Below are 17,328 nucleotides of genomic sequence, written 5' to 3' on the forward strand. Positions count from 1 at the left end.
TACACATCTAAATCTTTAAAGAATGCGTTTACCAAATTAGAATGAGCAGGCGCATAAATGCAAAGAATTCTCAGCTGAAGTGCGTTAAACGTGCAGTCGAACGCCAGCACGCGTCCAAGCGCATCGTAGATAACATGATGATCTCGCAAGAGCGAGCGGTTCAAAACGAGAACGCCAACGCCGCTAGAACGCGTGCTGGCGTACGAAAAGAAGGCATCGACGCCAAACCTACGCTTGAATTTCAACACGTCACTGAGGCGAAAAAAATTGGTTTCCTGCAGGCAGACAATATCGCAACCCGAGGAACGAGCGAATGCGACCACCGCTGCCTGCTTCAAAACACTGCGGAACCCCTGTACGTTAAGAGAAGAATTTGAAGATGAGTCATTTTGGAAATGAAAAATGAAACCTGAACAGTCGTGATGTTTAGGCAATACAAAGCGCGCCGCGAACGGCGCTAAACCACCTCACTTTTTGCGGAGGGTCGGACCAGAGGAGGCACGAGGCCTCCTTGGCCGACCGGCAGAATTGTCCGAGTCCGTAGTTGACGCATGTGGACGCTTTAACCTTGAACTCAAAGCGACCATCTCAACATCGGACGACTGTGCGCTGGAAGTGCTGGCGCTGGTCCTCGATGTCGAAGAGGACGGCGATTGCACAGGGTCAGCGTCTGGAGATGATCTTGGCTCCTCTCCAAGCGATGTCGACGACGACGACGGCGGCGTCGGGTCCTCCTCAGGCGTGATGACAGTCTCGTCAATGACGAGGTTGACTGAAGAGGCTGAGGATGGCAAGCTGCTGTCGTCACCGTCAACCTCAGCTATGTCGGTGTCCCTGCTCAAATCCGCAACGCTGGCCGCGGGCTGTAGCACGGGCTCCGAGAGGCGCACGTTCTCAGCATCAGAGTTTTCCAGGGCCACAGTAGGCTCGACCCCCGTGGCATCAGGGACGCACGGAGAGACGGAGGCTGACGCAGCACGCACATTTACTGTCTGCTCACTTGGTGCAGTATTGGACGCATCAAGAGCAGACTCCGGTTCTTCAACGCAGTGAGGCTGGGACGCAGCGGAAGCAACCGTAACGGCGTCGGTGTTGGATGCGCCGGGCTTCTTGATGGTTTCAGCGGCTCCCTGAGCGGCCTGCGGGGGCACAGGGCGGGCCGCAGCCTCCGAGTACGAGGGCTTGATGGCGCACGCCACGGTAGCGTGTGGATCGCCACAACGGCGACATGGGAGCATGCAACCTTGGCCTTGGTGCCCAAAGACCCGACAGCGGGCGCAGAAAGGAGCCGTGCACTGTGCCCTGAAGTGCGCAGTGGACCCACAACGCCGGCAAACGCGCTGCATTCCCTTGTAGTCACACGTCACGCGGTGGCCCGCGACCTTGATGTAGTTTGGTACGGGTGACTCCGGCTTCATCTCAATCCGCACATAGCGGGTCCCGGTGGTGACAGTGGGACGCGACCCCATGACGCCGCGACTTATGTGCAGCACCTTGCCATAAGGGGAGAGAGCCTTGGCAAGGGCGTCCCTAGGTACACGGGCGGGCAGAAAGAGGACAGTCACCTGGGTCACCTGCGGGCTCAGGGGAACGATGGCGACGCGTTCCTTGCCGATGATGAGGCAGGAAGCTTCAACGATTTTAGCCATGGCGGCTTCACTTTTCACAGTGACTTGGTAGTTGCGTCCACCGAAGTGCTGGACGCAGTACACTTCTTCCAATCCAACAACGGAGGCTGTCGCATCGACGACATCCTCCGGACTAGCCCCCTCAGGGACGACAACATCAAAGGCAAGAGCCTTTGTAGGTGGCTGGCTCACCATATTGAGGCGCCCGCCAGCCGAAGGACACCTTAACAAAAGCGCACGTTCAAAGGTCGAACACCGGCCACAGACGCAAGCCGGCGGCCGGAACACACACCCGCGGAAAGAAGGACAGCGTTATTAGCAGTTGATGGACCCTTTTTAAAACATTATTAAACCATGGTGATTCCCGGTCGCTCTTCAAAGATCTTAATGGCACAAAAGTGTTAATGAGATGTTCAACGATATCCTTGAACAAATCCCAGTTAGTGTAAAGAGAACGCTGTGAAAAGCCTGTTAAGTAATCTTCCAAGAAACGATCTAGTTCGCAGTTAACAGCGTTAAAGTCAGCCCGCTTATAATCTCTAATGTGTTTATTCTGACTAACTCGCACACAGGAATTTGTACATCAAAATGCAGCAAAGAATAATCACTGAGACCAGGTAGGTAAAAAATCGAAGGGATAAGATCAGGCACGTTAGTTAGAAGAAGATCTAAAACATTCGATGAGGATAAAGTAGTTCGAGTAAGTTTAGAGACTAACTGCGAAAGGTTGAAATCCATACGAGTTGACAAAAACTTTTTACACTCCGTAGAAAAAGAGCTGAGATAAGGTGATGTATTAGTCCACACGATACTAGGGTAGTTAGAGTCGCCAGCTAAGACATTAGGTGTACTCGGAAATCGTACAGTGATCACGTTAAGGACATCATGCAGTTCATCAACGAATGTTGGGCTCGAGGTAGGGGACGGTAACATATACCCAAAATCATTCTCTTAAAACGTACACTAAGTTCCACCCAAACCAGGTCCAGGCTAGTTGGAATATTAATAGGCGATGCTACAAAGTTATCCGCGACAGCTATTAAAACACCTCCTCCAGATCGCTCACTTCTGTCAGATCTAAACACGTTATAGCGTTTTTTACAGTGAAATAGTTCAATGTCCGCTATCTTTGAAGACAGCCATGTTTCGGTTAGTAAGACAACATCAGCATTACACGAATCAATGATAGCATTAAGTTCATCGCGCTTGGGTAGTAAGCTTCGTATGTTCGAAAAAAGTAAAGAAAGCGAGTTGCCAGTATCCGACACAGGCCCACTGCCCCTCGCGCAGCCGTACAGCATGTTTGTCGAGCCAGAGGTACCGTGATTTGACTGCTGATTGTGGACTGGCGAAGTAGACAATCGATCAGTCTGCTCAGCATGTGCCGAAGCAGCGAAACCATGACTTGAGGTACTATCAAGAAAAGTTGCTGATGCCCGAAGATTAGCCTCCATGAAAACGCAGTCGCGAGCAGGGTTATAACTGTAGCATTTGTTCTTAATGTACAGTTTGTTGTACCTAAGCATGTAAAATGAGTCCTGACCCTTAACGAACTGAAGAAGCTTTTTTCTAGCCTGACGCGTTTCCAACGAGTAGTCTTCACTTACGGTGATACCTTCACCTTTAAATTTGGCTGACTGGGATAGAATTTGTTGCTTTGTTTTAAAGGAGCAGAACTTCACGATAACCGGGCGACATTTATCATCCGAAAATGTACCAATCCTATGAGTACGTTCAAACGCATCCTTCGTAAGCGCCGTACTGAAGCAGTTAGGGATAACGTCCAAAAGCTTGTCTTCCGTTCCTTCCCATGTTTCCGTTGGACTGTCACGTAAGCCAAAAAACAATAGATTGTCTCTCCGCTGCCTGTCTTCAAGCTGTGACTGACTAAGCCGCAATTTGGCATTCTCGCTAATCAGGTTATCAGCGAGTTCGCGCAGGGTCAGCAGCTCTTGTTGAGCCTCGTCAGAAGCAGAAGCTTGAAGTTCAACTGCCGACAGCCTCGCATCGATATTGGAGATATTCTGTTTCATAGATTCCTGATTTTCTTTTATTTCAGATATGGAAGCAATTAGGCGTGACGTGACTGGTCGGTTTCCATTCTAGCAGTGCGTGAGTTAACGTTCTGTTATAAAGTTAACAGGTCATTAAGTTTTTCCTGTACAGACTCATCCGTTTCACTTTCTTAGAACGCGTACCAGGGCCAGGGTTAAGTTCGACATCACCCGACTGCAGAACCAGCTGAGCACACACATCAAATGACTGCACAAGCAAACCTAATAGCACTTGAAGGCGTGGGAACAGCAAAAGACAAACATTGCTAGATTTCTTTGCAAACATAGAAAGGTCAATACTAACGTGCATGAACAAACGCATGCTGTCAAGCAACCGTGCCACGATGCTGTCCACACGCCCACTGGAGGCGCGGGCCTCTGGCGTTCGTTTATATCCAGAGGAAATGGTGATGTCGTAGGCGATGAGCTGAACTTCTGCGAAGGAGCCACGGTCCAAGAGAGTTGCCAAGACGGGTCATATGAAGCCAGGTCAGCATAACAGCAATAAGGTGCAGGTGCAATCCAAGTGATGTCTGTTGGAGCGGTAGATGCCACGTAGATCTGAAGATATCCCGCTATCTGCATGAACAAACGCATGCTCTCAAGCAACCGTGCCACGATGCTGTCCACACGCCCACTGGCAATATTCCAGAAGGTGGTGAGTCATTCATACCACATAAAGGCAGTGCAACTGGTTCAAACGGGCTTTTGCTCGAAAATCTCCAGAACATTAGACACCTTTTTAAGACACCATATGAGGGAAACTAAGTACTATCGCATTTTGTTCTTTAATAATGTGGTTAAGTAGGCCCTCAGGTTTTTCTTTCTTCATTTCACCCTCCTCTTTTACTTCCTTTCCCTCTTCACTGGCGGAACGGGCAAACCCAGCACATAAGAGAGTCTGGCTATTAAAATGATTGTCTCAATATGTTCACAAATATGCTACCTGCACTGTAAACAGAGGCTTTATGAGGCTATAAAATGCCTGAAAATGAACAGACATCGCCGCCAGTGGCGGTTTTCAGGAGGAAAGTGCGGTTATGCTAACGGATCTTTTTTTTTTGTCAAGACTCCATAGGGTACGCATCACTGATATCCACATGAAACCAAATAGCACTTTTCGTGCTGATCATATCAAATTCAAATCTAGAGAAAGAGGAAAACAAGTTTGATTTTCGACTCCAAGATCCTCTGCAATAAATGCTCGTCAAGCTTAGGAAATCTAATTGGCGCGGCTGCCGCCAGGTGCCGCTTGGCCCTAAACGCTAAAAATCACCGCGAGAATTTCGGATGCACGGCACATCCCTTCGGTTTTCTATGGTCGTCGGAAATTGCTTCTGTGAGCGCAGGAAGAATATTGTAGTTCAAAATTTTTCAGCGAGGAGGAAGGGCCCTCCGCTATAAACATGTTCGCACAGAACTCTCTGAACACTCTGGTGTTCTCAAAAGTAGGAGGAGATTAAAGTTGTCCCATTTTGTTACGAGTCGTTCGCACGAAGCGGTCAACAGATTACTCTAGCTGCTGGTGACCAGAAAAGTTAGGCATGTTTACTGCCAAAAAAAAAAATGGCTGGTGGTTTGGTATTGCTAAGCACGAAATATTCAGTGGAGGCAAGGTTTTTGCAGGTCGATGGTACCGTCACGTACGTCAAAGCGCGATTGAGGTGTCCACTGACCCAGCGAGCCAGTTACGTGCGTTTCCTTTAGTAAAATCAACGGAGTCTAAAGCTTCCACTGAATATCAGGAACGGACACGGGCACAACTGCCCCAGTTTGCAGGTAAAAGCCATTGCTTACGAACAGCACGACTAAGGTGCCCACTGACCAAGTGGGCCAGTTACACATTCTACTCAGATGCTTGACGCACACCCACCGCTGAAACTCGAGGTGTGCATCTAGAAGTGCTTGCGCACTTAAAAATATCTAGCACGTCCTCAAAGATCCCAACAATATATACTTATTCAGAACCAAATTCTAGTGAAGCTTTCTTCAGCGCCTCTTTAAACTGAACTCAAAGTCATACACTTTTTGTAAAAACAAAAGATTTCCAAGGGCCCGTTGCTTGACCCAAACCATGTAGTGAGGTTCTTTTAACATCTGTGGAAGTCCAGTTTTCGGAGAGGTGAAGACAAGTTTTCGCCTTCATTTCAAAAGATTACGAACGCTGTCGAACGCAAAAGAAGTCGAAAAATGTGGAGTACAACAAATTACCATTAGCTTTGACAATCTCACAGCATAAGTACTTCGTTGTGAGCTGCTATGCGCGGCCACAAATACCGCACAAGTGGAGAGAGAGATTTCCCGCTCTTCACTTTGCCTCCTGTGAACCGTGGCAGTTGAAGGTCGCAGATGCATGTTCTGCGTACTGACATTGGCAGGTGCTAGGGTTCTTCCCGTGGCAGCCACCTCCGGTGTCTACCACCTCTCCCATAAAACAGGAGAGGGGCTTTTCCTCTCCACGTGCGAACCGTAGAAGGTGGCGATAGTGGCAGGTCACAGGAGGCTTGTCAGAGGAGGCTTACCAACCATGCCATTTGGCAAATGTGTGGCCCCGACACCTCCTCCTCACAATGGGGCTCTTAGGCCATCGAATAAAGGCAGGGTTGAGAACCAAATTAAAAAGTATATTGAGGGGCCGGTTTTCAAGAACATAATCCGGAACTGCACTCGCAACATTCTTCCCTTAAACGCTACGTTCTTCGTTCATTCATTTTTAGAACCAATGCTGGCAGGTGCTGACCTTCTGACAAAAGCTGTACGTATTACCGCACCTTTCTTAATGTCCCTTTCTTGCTCTTAAACACAGTTACCTCAATGGTCGCGAAGTTTGACGCCAGGCGATTGGGACCCATAAACAATGCCGTTCACCAGGACCACAGAGTGTCTCAAACACACCAAGAAAGAAAAATGATCATCCGGCACTGAACCCACTCAGGGAATGCCGGGAAGTGAACAAATTGTATCTGGCTTGGCTAGTGTTTGGCCAAAAACGTGAATTCACTCGTTTCACTCGAAGCAAACGTCAAAGAAGTGCTTTACTCCTCTCCATACGAGCCGAATGCAAGATGTTCACTTCCGTCAAACCTATAAAAGAAGCCATGAATACAGCAAAACTGAATCGAATATGAACAGAGTGGATAACACCGCGACGCATGCCATGATTCCCCGGACGAATCCCCGTTTTCGGCCCACCGCTAGTCAAGCCAAATATGTATTGTTCACCCCCGGCAATGCAGCAGTGGATGAACTGCTCTTAAGAAACGCACATAGACTATGGCACCTCTTTATTTATGAAAAAGCCAGCCAAGAAGATGGGAACAAAGAAAGACGAGGCGCACAGAACGACTGGACCAGTCGTTGTGCGTGCCTCGTCTCTCCTTTGTCCCCGTCTTGTTGGCTGGTTTTTTCATAAGTATGTACCAACTAACCCATATTTCAACTCACCTCTTTATTATCTAGGTAATTTTGCGAACCTCTATGACAAGATGATGTTAGATTCATTACTTGACAGTGACACGTAGAAACGGCTAGTGCACCTCGGCGGACTGTTTTGCAGGCCTCCAGCACGTTCCTGGTGACTACGAGCACGTGTTGATCGAAGCGCTCCGCCATGCCTTCGCCGACGGACTACGGCACGTGGCTGACGCCGCCTCCGGGGGATCGGTGAAAGAGCTGCTGTCCAAGGAACGCGCGGGCAAGCTAAGGGAGCAGGTGAAACATGACAGGTATGCCAGTCCAGGTTTCTTGAAACGAGGTTTGCGGCGGAGTGTGAAAAAAAAAAAAAAACAGGCGGGAGGCTCCGCTGGTCCGATCCAAGGGAAGCCCCGCACCATGACTGAAGCCTTCTATCGCCTCAGAGAGGGGTAGCACTCTAGCCTACATTCCATTATTCAGAGATAACAGTGTATACATTTGGGAGCAGACGACGGTCTTGTAAACACTACATCTGCGTGTCATAAAACAGCATCATATTTTAACTCTCACACTGCTCAGAACATCTAGGACCAAGCAATGTCATTTGCGGATATGTGCGCTTTGTGGAAAGGGATCTTTTTATGCAGTGAAATGCCGCCTGAGCATGACCTAGCATCAGTGGCCACACTGTGAGAAGGTTAAACACGCACTGTGAGGAGGTAAACAAGTAGCGAATTTGGGCATCACTGTCTTGCAGCGGCGCCGGGCACAGAAGCTGTCAATTAGGTGCGGACTGGCGAACAGTCTTTATGTGGAACTTGTGTTCCGGTTGCACGTATGTGGAGCCTTGTGTTTCACTGAAAACTTTAAGTATCTGGAACGTCGGTTTCAGTTACATCAGTGGAACTTTGTATGGAAAAGTTAGACTTAAGTTCTAGTTACTCACTACAAATAGTGCCTAACTGCAATAAGAGTGCATAAGTAAACCCCTCTTAACTCTACATCACATATCTAGAAATATCGGTCTTTCACGCCCTGCCTTCATCTCCCATATATGACGGGGTAATGCCACGTCACCTGCTGCGGCGGTACTCTTGATGCTATCAGAACTGCGTTAACCTCTGCTTCCGTGATATCTCTATCCAGAGAGTCGTTTGTCTTCCCTAGATATGCATCTCTGAGAGGGGGGTCCCCGGTGGTGCTGATATATGTTTTTGTTAGTGCCCTTAGCAGCTCGTCGTCGTCACCCTGGAAATCATGTATATCACTCTGTAGGTTCTTTTGTGTTCCCAATCTGGTCACCCCTGGGTCACGGAGATGTTTCAGTAGATGTCAGGTGCTTTTTGTTGCCTAATTGCCTGTTCAGCCTGTCAAAAGTTTGATGCCAATGCTATCTGCTCAGTATTCGCGCGTACTCTTCCATCTCCTTGCTGAGCCGGGCCAGACGAAATTTCAGCTCCGAACAGTGCGCTGTCTGGTGACCAACGCGAACTAAGTTACACGAACGCGCTAACCGCAAAGGTCCCGCTGCGGCGGCTCAGTGTTTACGGCACTCGGCTGCTGGGATGAAGGACGCGGGTTCGATCCCGGCCGCGGTTTGAATTTAGATGAAGGCGAAATTTTAGAGGCCTGTGTAATGTGCGATGTCAGTGCGCGTTAAAGAACACCAGGTGGTTGAAATTTCCGGAGCCCTTCACTAAGACGTCCCTCATAGCCTTAGTCGCTTTGGGACGTTAAACCCGAATAAACTAAACAAACCACAAAGGCACCAACAGAAACAGCAGCAATGCACAATACTTCAGTCATAGCATGTAAGCAGACTTAAGTGCCTCGATAGTGTTTAAATCAGTTATAAATAAAATACTTGCTACGTGGAGTGGTGGATCGATTGGTTGTAAAAGCCACAGATCGAAAGCGCTTTCTTTTGAGCAATTGCAGAAAGCTTGATATAAAATATTACGACTCTCATAAAACAATAACATTTCGCCGAACACATGCACTGGTACAAAGTGAAAGACCGCTAAGCACGAGAAAAGTAGGTGGACCAATGGACTTCCAGCAGAAGTCGGGTGCAAACACTGCAGAGGTGGTGACATTTCTGCAATGCTTGAATATTTTGGAATCACGTGATCGCGTTTGGTGAATAGAGCCACAAGCAGCGCATGGAAAACAGACGCGAAATTTAGGATCCAGTAGGAAGCGTATTGCGACACTTCTATCGCTGGGACCAATGCAATGAGCACCGGAAATAACTTCCGCTGAATCTCACGTTACACAGGCCTAGAAACCGTCATTCAGGTTTCCGAGCGTTAGCTCTTATTAGCCAGCTCCTCAGTTTTCACGCCGTCGTCGTCTGCTTTCGCAGCGCCACCTGCCTCACTAAGCAGGCAGGAAAGGGAGGGCGCGGAATTATGTTCTCCACTTTTAGGGTAGAGGTGAGACAGCGAAAAGGGCGTAAGGCGACGGGTGGCCTATGTGGTTTGGTACACCCGTCGCGTCGGCAGCGGGAGATCGTTGGTTCAAAACCCATCACTTGACAAGGATGGGTACGAGGGCCTCCCGGATCACCGCCCGGCTTCTCAGGAGTGTGCGCTTTGAATCGGCTCCGGAAATCCCGCCGCGCCCTTTCGGGGACAGACACTGTTTCGAAAACGTTAGCTTGCAAAGGTTGTTCCTCCCTCTTACCGTACTCACACGAGGGTTCAATTTGAGGTTTATAGGCGCTAACCAGCCTGCCTAAATAGATGTACAGGCGGACTGTCATCGCTGTAAGCTATCTTTCAAAAGCAGGCAGGCAAAAGAACCCCTTCAGTGCATGTTACTAATCGATACAGTCAAATTGTGTCGAGCAGCAGCGCCAAGGGTAATCGGAGTATCGAAATTATAAACACCGATATGACCATTACTAACGAGCGGCTACAAATATCAAACAGCAACCAAGTGTCTACATGTAAAAGTTAAAAACTAATTGTCAGAAATTTGTTCAGTGCATTGATATGTTTTCTTTTGTCGGTCAATGCAGATCTTCATCTGGCGCACGAGGCACCTTCATTCCTGAAAGTGCCTATTTTGAAATTGCACGTTAACCTTCGCTGAAACACCTGACATAATCGAAAGTGCTCTTTCTTTGCGCAATGCCACTTTTTTTTGTGTAATACAAATAGCGCAGTAAAAAATTAAAATGCAAATCTACTTCGTGAATTTCACTTAGCTGGCTATGCACGTTACAGACAGAGTGACCCGTAATGAGTGTCATGTCACCGAGACTTGATAAAAAAAAATATAGGGCCAATGCAGCAGCCACTAGAAGGGAGACCGTTATTACGTTTTTCATGTCCTACAAAATGGCCGAAATGGAAATTCACTTAGGAGTAATACCGCAGTTCTGTGCTATTTTCGACTAAAAAATAAAACCGAATTAAAAGAGAATTGTTTAGGACCGGTGGTTGTTAAGGGCAATGGAGTGGATTCCAAGACAGGGCAAGCGTAGCAGGGGGCGGCAGAAAGTTAGGTGGGTGGATGAGATTAAGAAGTTTGCGGGGATACGGTGGCCGCAACTGGCAAAGGACAGGGTTAATTGGAGAGACATGGGAGAGGCCTTTGCCCTGCAGTGGGCCTAGTCAGGCTGATGATGATGATGATGATGATATTTGCTGTCACACCACACCTAACGCTCGAACTTTCGCGCTACACACTCCTAACCGTCCTGCGATTTTTTGTCCTCTTTCTTGCAGGAGGGTGGAAAGTGTCTATCCGGAAGTGGCTCTACCTTACGGACTGTCGGGCACCACTTTTGCGGCTGCAGCTGACGAAGGTGGAAACGTGTGCGCCATGATGGGGAGCCTTTCTCTCTATTTTGGGTGCGCCGTGGTCGAGGATCATGGATTCGCTGTGCAGGTAAGAGCAAAGAGCAGAGATACGAGTCAGTGAGTCACGGCAGTGCTAAGTCACAGAAAACTCAACCCATTCCTTGTCCAGGCTCGAAACCTCCATAGAATGCCTTTGACCTAATTTGTTTTTCTAACCCCAAAGATATGTGCCATTCGCACTACGTAAACCACGAATGAGAACAATACTAAGAACAATTACTCTATTTGCGTGGACTAATATATGTGATGTAGGAGCCATAAGGATTGACTAAATGAGGAAACGCATGACCGTCACGACTGAAAAATGTTGAGGTCCAATTCAGCGAATTATTTCAATAAAATGCGCGTTCATTGCCTGGTTATTCGAGCTAGGTGTGGCCGAGAGACCGAATTAGTCCCGACAAGAAAGCGCAGAGATTCATAGCACTTTGTTATTTTTTCGGAAAAAGAAAAACGATACATTACTGGTTGTCAGAAAATGAAACATGCAGTAACTGTCTCACTTCTTCATGGATCCCTAATGACGTCGTGAGGGACGGGAGGAATGTGGGAGTGAAAGGAAAAAAGAAGAAAGAGGCGCCGAAGTGGAGGGCTCCGAAATGATTTCGCCACCTTGAGGATCCTTAACGTGAGCTGACATCGCACAGTATACGGGTACGTTGCGCGCTTCGCCTACATCGAAACGCAGCTGCCCCAGCCGGATTCTCGCACAATAAACCAACTGGGGAGGGGACTGTGGAGGGGACGAGAGAGAGAGATAGCGAAGAGCGACTAGACTCTCAATGATGCCGCGGCGTGTAGACTCCAGGCTGCTAGATTGACCAACAAGCGGCCCGCGTGTGACAGGCGTGACAAGCGTCTCGACTGATCGACATATCGCTGTCACCTTGGCGCCTGTGCATCGCGTCGCCTCTTCCTCGAATCATCCAGACCCGTATTCTGAACCCAGTTCTTTGTAATGGTGGCAGCGCGCTTGCGTTGTCATGGTTACAGCGTCTACGACGCCAACGCGCAGGAACATACCTGAAATGGAGGGCCGTCACATGATGTCGTCACGGTACCCTATGGAATGCTAACTACTTGATTTCAGCAACAGCCACAGGAAGGCTTCGGTGCTCAGGCAGTGCTGAAATTGTTACGCTGGGTGCCTCAAAACTGGAGGCGTCAGCCGGTTCGCCTGCTACATATACCAGTCGTCACTGTGAACCTTTCAACTGATAGCATTTGTTACCTTGAAGGGGTTTTCAGGGAGATTGTGCTAGAAAACCTAATCACCGTTTATGTGCAATGCCTCACGACTTCGAGCGCACCGTAATATTGTAAAGAAGTCTACATTGTCTTAATATACAGCAAAGCGGACTTCACATATTTGTCAAATTACGGACAGATCAGCTTACTGTCCATTGCGTAAAGCTTATTTGCTAAGCACGTCGTAAATATAATCACTTGAACCTAAAACTTCATTCAAGCAAAGCACCAATCTGGCTTGTGTGAAGCCTGGTCTAGAATAGGGCATATACATCGTATGCATACTATCAAACAGGGGATGGAGAAATGCGGGGAATAGAACCGATACTTATATATAGCCTTCATAGATTTCGAAAGCGTCCAACTCAGATGAACCCTCAGTAGTCATGCAGGTACTATGGAACCGTAATGTTCCGTAATGTTCCATAATGTATAAGTACTGGAAGATATCTATAGCGGTTACGCAGCCGCTATATTCATCTAAAAAATAAAGTAACCACATACCAATCAGGAGGGGTGTCAGGTAATGAGGCATGATCTTTGCAGTACAATTCGTCGCATGGTTACCGGCGGTGTTCAAAGACAGATGGAGATGATTTGGAGAGTAGAAGTAAAAGAGCATACCTGCTATTTGCAGTTCACTGACAACATTGCCTTACTAAGTAACTCAGGGGATGGTCTCTAAACCGTGCTTAGTGACCTAGGCAGGTAAACGGGAGAAATAGGCCGAAATACAGTGCAGAGAAGTGAAATATTGTTCAAAAGTTCTGGAAGGAAGCAGCAGTTCGCGATAGGGAGAGAAGATCGGAAGTGGTACGGAAGTAAGTACATCTACGTGAGGCACGTAGTGACCAATGATCTGTAAGAATATTGTGAATCAAGAAATAATTACATTTGGCCTCTACTCTACAGTTTGAATGACAGTTTACCGGCATCCCTCACGAGAAATGTATATAACGGCTGTATCTTATCGCTACTTTCGTATGGGGCGGAAATGGGGAGACCAACAAAAATAGTCGAACTTAAAACGAAGACAACGGATCGGGCTATGGAAAGAAAAGGATACGCGTCACGCTAAGAGATGAGAAAAGAGCAGAGTCAGTTAGGAAACAGACGCGTGCTAAAGGTCATCATCAACCTGACTACGCTCATTCAAGGCAAAACCACTCTCCCACATCTGTCTAATTAACCCGGTTCTGCGTCCGCTGCAGCAACCACATCCTGGCATTTTTCGTAATCTCTTTAGTCCAACCGTCTTGCCTTGCCCTGATGCGCTTGTTTTCTCTTAGAATCCAGTCCATTATCGCATTTATTCGCTGACTGACTCTTCTCTCTTCCTGTCTCTTAACGTTTCGCCCACATTTTCTTTTACATAGCTCGCTGCGTTGTCCTTAACTTAAGCTCAACCCTCTTTGTTAGCCTCCATGTTTCTGCCCTATAGGTGTGTACCGGTGAGATACAGCTGTTATATACTTTTCTATTCAGGGATAGTGATAAACAGCCATTCCTGATCTGAGAGCGTCTGGCAAAGGCGTCTCACCTCATTCTTATTCTTCTAGTAATTTCACTCTCGTGGTCCGAATCTGCGGCGAGTACCTGCCCTGAGTGGATGTATTCCCTACTCACAATCGAACGCCTCGCGACCTATTATAAAGTGCTGGCCTCTTACGAATCTGTGGAGAAATATTTTGGTTTTCTGCATATTAAGTTTTGTAGGAATTATTCCGCTTTGCGTGTGTAAGTCACTGTAAATGCTTTGCAATATTAACAAGACAATGTCATCAGTGAATCGCATGCTGCTAAGGCATTCTCTATTAACTGTTATCCAGAACTGTTCCCTATTCGGGTCTCTGAATACCTCCTGTAAACAAGCGCTGAGTAGCATTGGAGAGATCATGTCTTCGTGGCCTGAAGCCATTCCTTATAGAAATTTTATTCCTGACTTTATGGTGGGCTACGCTGGCTATGCAGCTGTTATAAATATCTTCCAGTATATTTGCATGTTGATTGTCTACACTCTGATTTGTTAATACCTGAATGAGTGCTCAAGTTTAAACGGTGCCAAATGGTTTCTTCTAATTTGCGAAGGCTGTATTAGGGGTCAGTTGCAGCCTGCGCGTTTCTTTATCACCTGTTCGATAGTGTGTATATGGCTACTGTCGAGTAGCTTCTACAAATGGTTGCAAAACGGAGTCAAAACTGTTTAAACTCTTTTGAACGACATGTCTGCGCCTACGTAGGGTTTGTAAGCAGTTATAGGGTGTGATGCCCCTATTAAGACGTTGCCAGACGCTTCGAAAAGCCTCAAGAATGTTTTGTAGGCGTCTATGTAGAGGCTAAAAATAGTTATAAGGAAAAGCGCGGTACAAATCTCAAAGTGCGTGGATACCGGGCCCGTTCCGTCGAGAAAGGCATCAAAAAAGAGATGAAAAGAACACCTGAGGAAATACAAACACAAGCCCTTACCTTGTCTTCGCATTTATTCAGTCGTCCATGTTCTTTGCGCTTTTTTCCCTTCTCCTATCGAACCAACTAGCCTATATTGCCAGTATTCATGAGTGCTGTCGCTTAGTTTCTCGACTTATGGAGCATAGCCTAAGTCTGTCAAATTTTTGCTTACCTTCTTGTAGTATAAATAACTTGGCACACATTTCAAGTGCATGTGGCTGTAAGGCCAGATACCGTACATTCCAGTTTTCTGGTACACCCCTACCAATATCTCAAAAAACTGTGGGCCAGATTTTTACCGACAGTATTTTAGTTGTCCCGGGTGGGGTGGCGAACTTACACGTATTAATGCTGTAGAGTTAAGGCGCCGGTCCAAAAAAAATCCGGCGTCTTCGTTGTCGGCATTGTGGGCTGAAAATCCCAGGAGAATGAACCTCGGGTGGGCCATCTGGGTCGCCTCATCATCTGGCGTCGTCAAAACCTGCCAACCTGATGGCGACAAAATTGTACACTGCTGGCAGCTAAATCAGTGGTTGGTCGCGGGAGGTATTACGGAAAGAGCAACCTTTGTCATACGAGCCCCAACTCTGGCGCACCTGCCATCGCAGGGCTTCGGCGCATCGCTTAACCGCTGCACCACTGCGCCAGGAGGGATATGAGGACTCCCAGGAACCTATGCATGTAAAGTACAGAATAAATAATTCCCAATAAATTTGCATTAAGCCCTTACGAAGTCAAATCACGCCCTCAAGATGGAGCTTAACCATCCCCCCCATAATTTTTTTGATAAAATTAATAGCGGGATTAAGAATCGGAACTCAGAGAGCAGTATAGAGTCCTGTGTTATTCCAGGAAGGGAACACATAGGGTATCTACGTGGTGGACGTGTTATTATTATTATCTGGTCTAGTACGTTAACCGGCCACACTGTTCTGTGGGTTGCCAATGTGAGGAGGACAGTCCGGTAAAAACCTCCGCAGAAATCTTGGAATTACTGGCACTGCGACGACGAAGGCTTCGCAACGAGTAAAGAAAAGACGGCTAATTCAAATTTTATCCCCAGAATTACATCGCAAAATAAAAATCGGCAAACAGTGGCATTAACAGCATCATGAAGACTGTGGGAAAAGTTTTGGTAGTTATCTGGAAGCCAGTAACATAGGCCTAGTAGAACTCTTATCGTCCGAAAAGAGGCGCGGACCCACAGCACTTCTAAATCAAATGGAAGATTTACCGGTAATGAAGGCATGGTTTGCAATACAGCTATTAGAGCTCACCTGCTGTGTCTATCGTCACCGTCGCAGCGCCATATGTAATATTGTTAAGCACATTAAAAACATATCCGAGCTTCCTAACCTCTCTGAAACCCATGTTTCTGTTAGGAATATTAAATCGGCATTGATAGGGCATGCAGTTGAAATAATGCGATTGTATTTTTTAAGAAACTTTCACTCTTCATTATTGCTACTCGACCGCTGAGGTTGCTCGTTCCCCTCGATGACTGTTATCAGGCCCCAAACAGTCGTTTCGCATGAGCTGATCTCTCGTCATTGCTCCATACGCGAATGTTGGCAGCAGGTCCACTACTACTGTCGTCTTTATGGTTATCAAAACTCCTGCTAAGCTGCGGATTTCACCTTCGGACTGCCTCGTGCACGTTCTCGCCGCCTTTATCGTAAACGTTGCTACTTTTATTCACATGTAGCTTATGAAGACAGAGTGAGAAAACTTCTGATTCGGGCAAAGATTTCGCGAGGGCGAGGACTTGCTTTCGGGAGTGTCGCGTCACAGGTGAAAAGTCTTCGACAGCTGGTATGCTTTCGCATTTGAGCTCTTCGAAATGACCATTTCTCTCATTGCTAAACGGCTGAACACAAGACGCCTGGACCTTCTTATTTTTTAAGTGCGTCCTTTCATACAAAACATTTTTCATTAGGCAAGGGGAACCGGTTTCAACCTGGAGGCGGGGCATCCGAACTGCGTAGGTCCTCGCAAGAAGCCGTACCACTCAGTCATGCCCGTCATGGTAACCGACGCCCGCTCGCACGACTGGCTCTGCACTCTCGGCACTATGGCAGGACACCCGCAGCCCGCCATACTAGCCCAGGTAACCTATAGACGTCACTACAAAGTGGCCATGTATCACTGAACAGAACAAGAGCATGAGCTGGTGTTGTGCGTTATGACAATACTCTTACTTTCTCCTTTTCATTGGTACGAAAACACGACAGGAATAGCTCTGTGCCTTCCCCCGACCGATTACAGCGCCTATTTCAGGGACCACATACTGAGTCCCACTGAATCACGCGGCGAGAAAGAGTACAGGCAAAAACTTTATCTCCCGCACAGTCCCCGTTGAAAGGAGCGATTTCACCGCTGGGAGATATTTTACCATGTTAAAAGGAAAACGACAGCAAACAGCAATCGCTGAACATCAAATGCACGTGTCATCAAGACATATTACAGTCTGATTCTTCTCTCTCTCCGTTATTTAGCAGTCGTGCAACAATTTTCTTGGCTGCATCTTATGTCTTCGTCCTTTGCATAGCTTCGAGCGATTGCCCTGTATGTTTCTTCAATGTCGGTGCGCTTTAGATTTTGTGGGCTTCTTCTCTGTGTGGCCATTGAAATCCACCACATTTACTGCTCCTTTATTGTCTCCGTGCT

At 47.4% G+C, this 17,328-nt stretch overlaps 1 protein-coding gene across 2 annotated transcripts in view; it reads left to right on the top strand.

Moving 5' to 3' along the window:
* The window catches only part of LOC149347284 (uncharacterized), a 71,747-nt gene that overhangs the window by 41,222 nt on the left and 13,197 nt on the right, over nucleotides 1–17,328 (top strand). Inside the window, exons 6-8 of one of the 2 annotated variants that reach the window (XM_089585548.1) lie at nucleotides 7,239–7,407; nucleotides 10,831–10,993; nucleotides 16,598–16,768. In XM_089585548.1, the coding sequence (XP_089441674.1) occupies nucleotides 7,239–7,407; nucleotides 10,831–10,993; nucleotides 16,598–16,768 (503 nt within the window). The remainder of the gene's footprint in view (nucleotides 1–7,238; nucleotides 7,408–10,830; nucleotides 10,994–16,597; nucleotides 16,769–17,328) is intronic. The other variant, XM_089585549.1, reaches the window with a different exon arrangement.

The sequence above is a fragment of the Amblyomma mixtum genome, chromosome 4, assembly GCF_055824585.1.
Source record: "Amblyomma mixtum isolate Tamu chromosome 4, ASM5582458v1, whole genome shotgun sequence".
Taxonomy (NCBI): Eukaryota; Metazoa; Arthropoda; class Arachnida; order Ixodida; family Ixodidae; genus Amblyomma; species Amblyomma mixtum.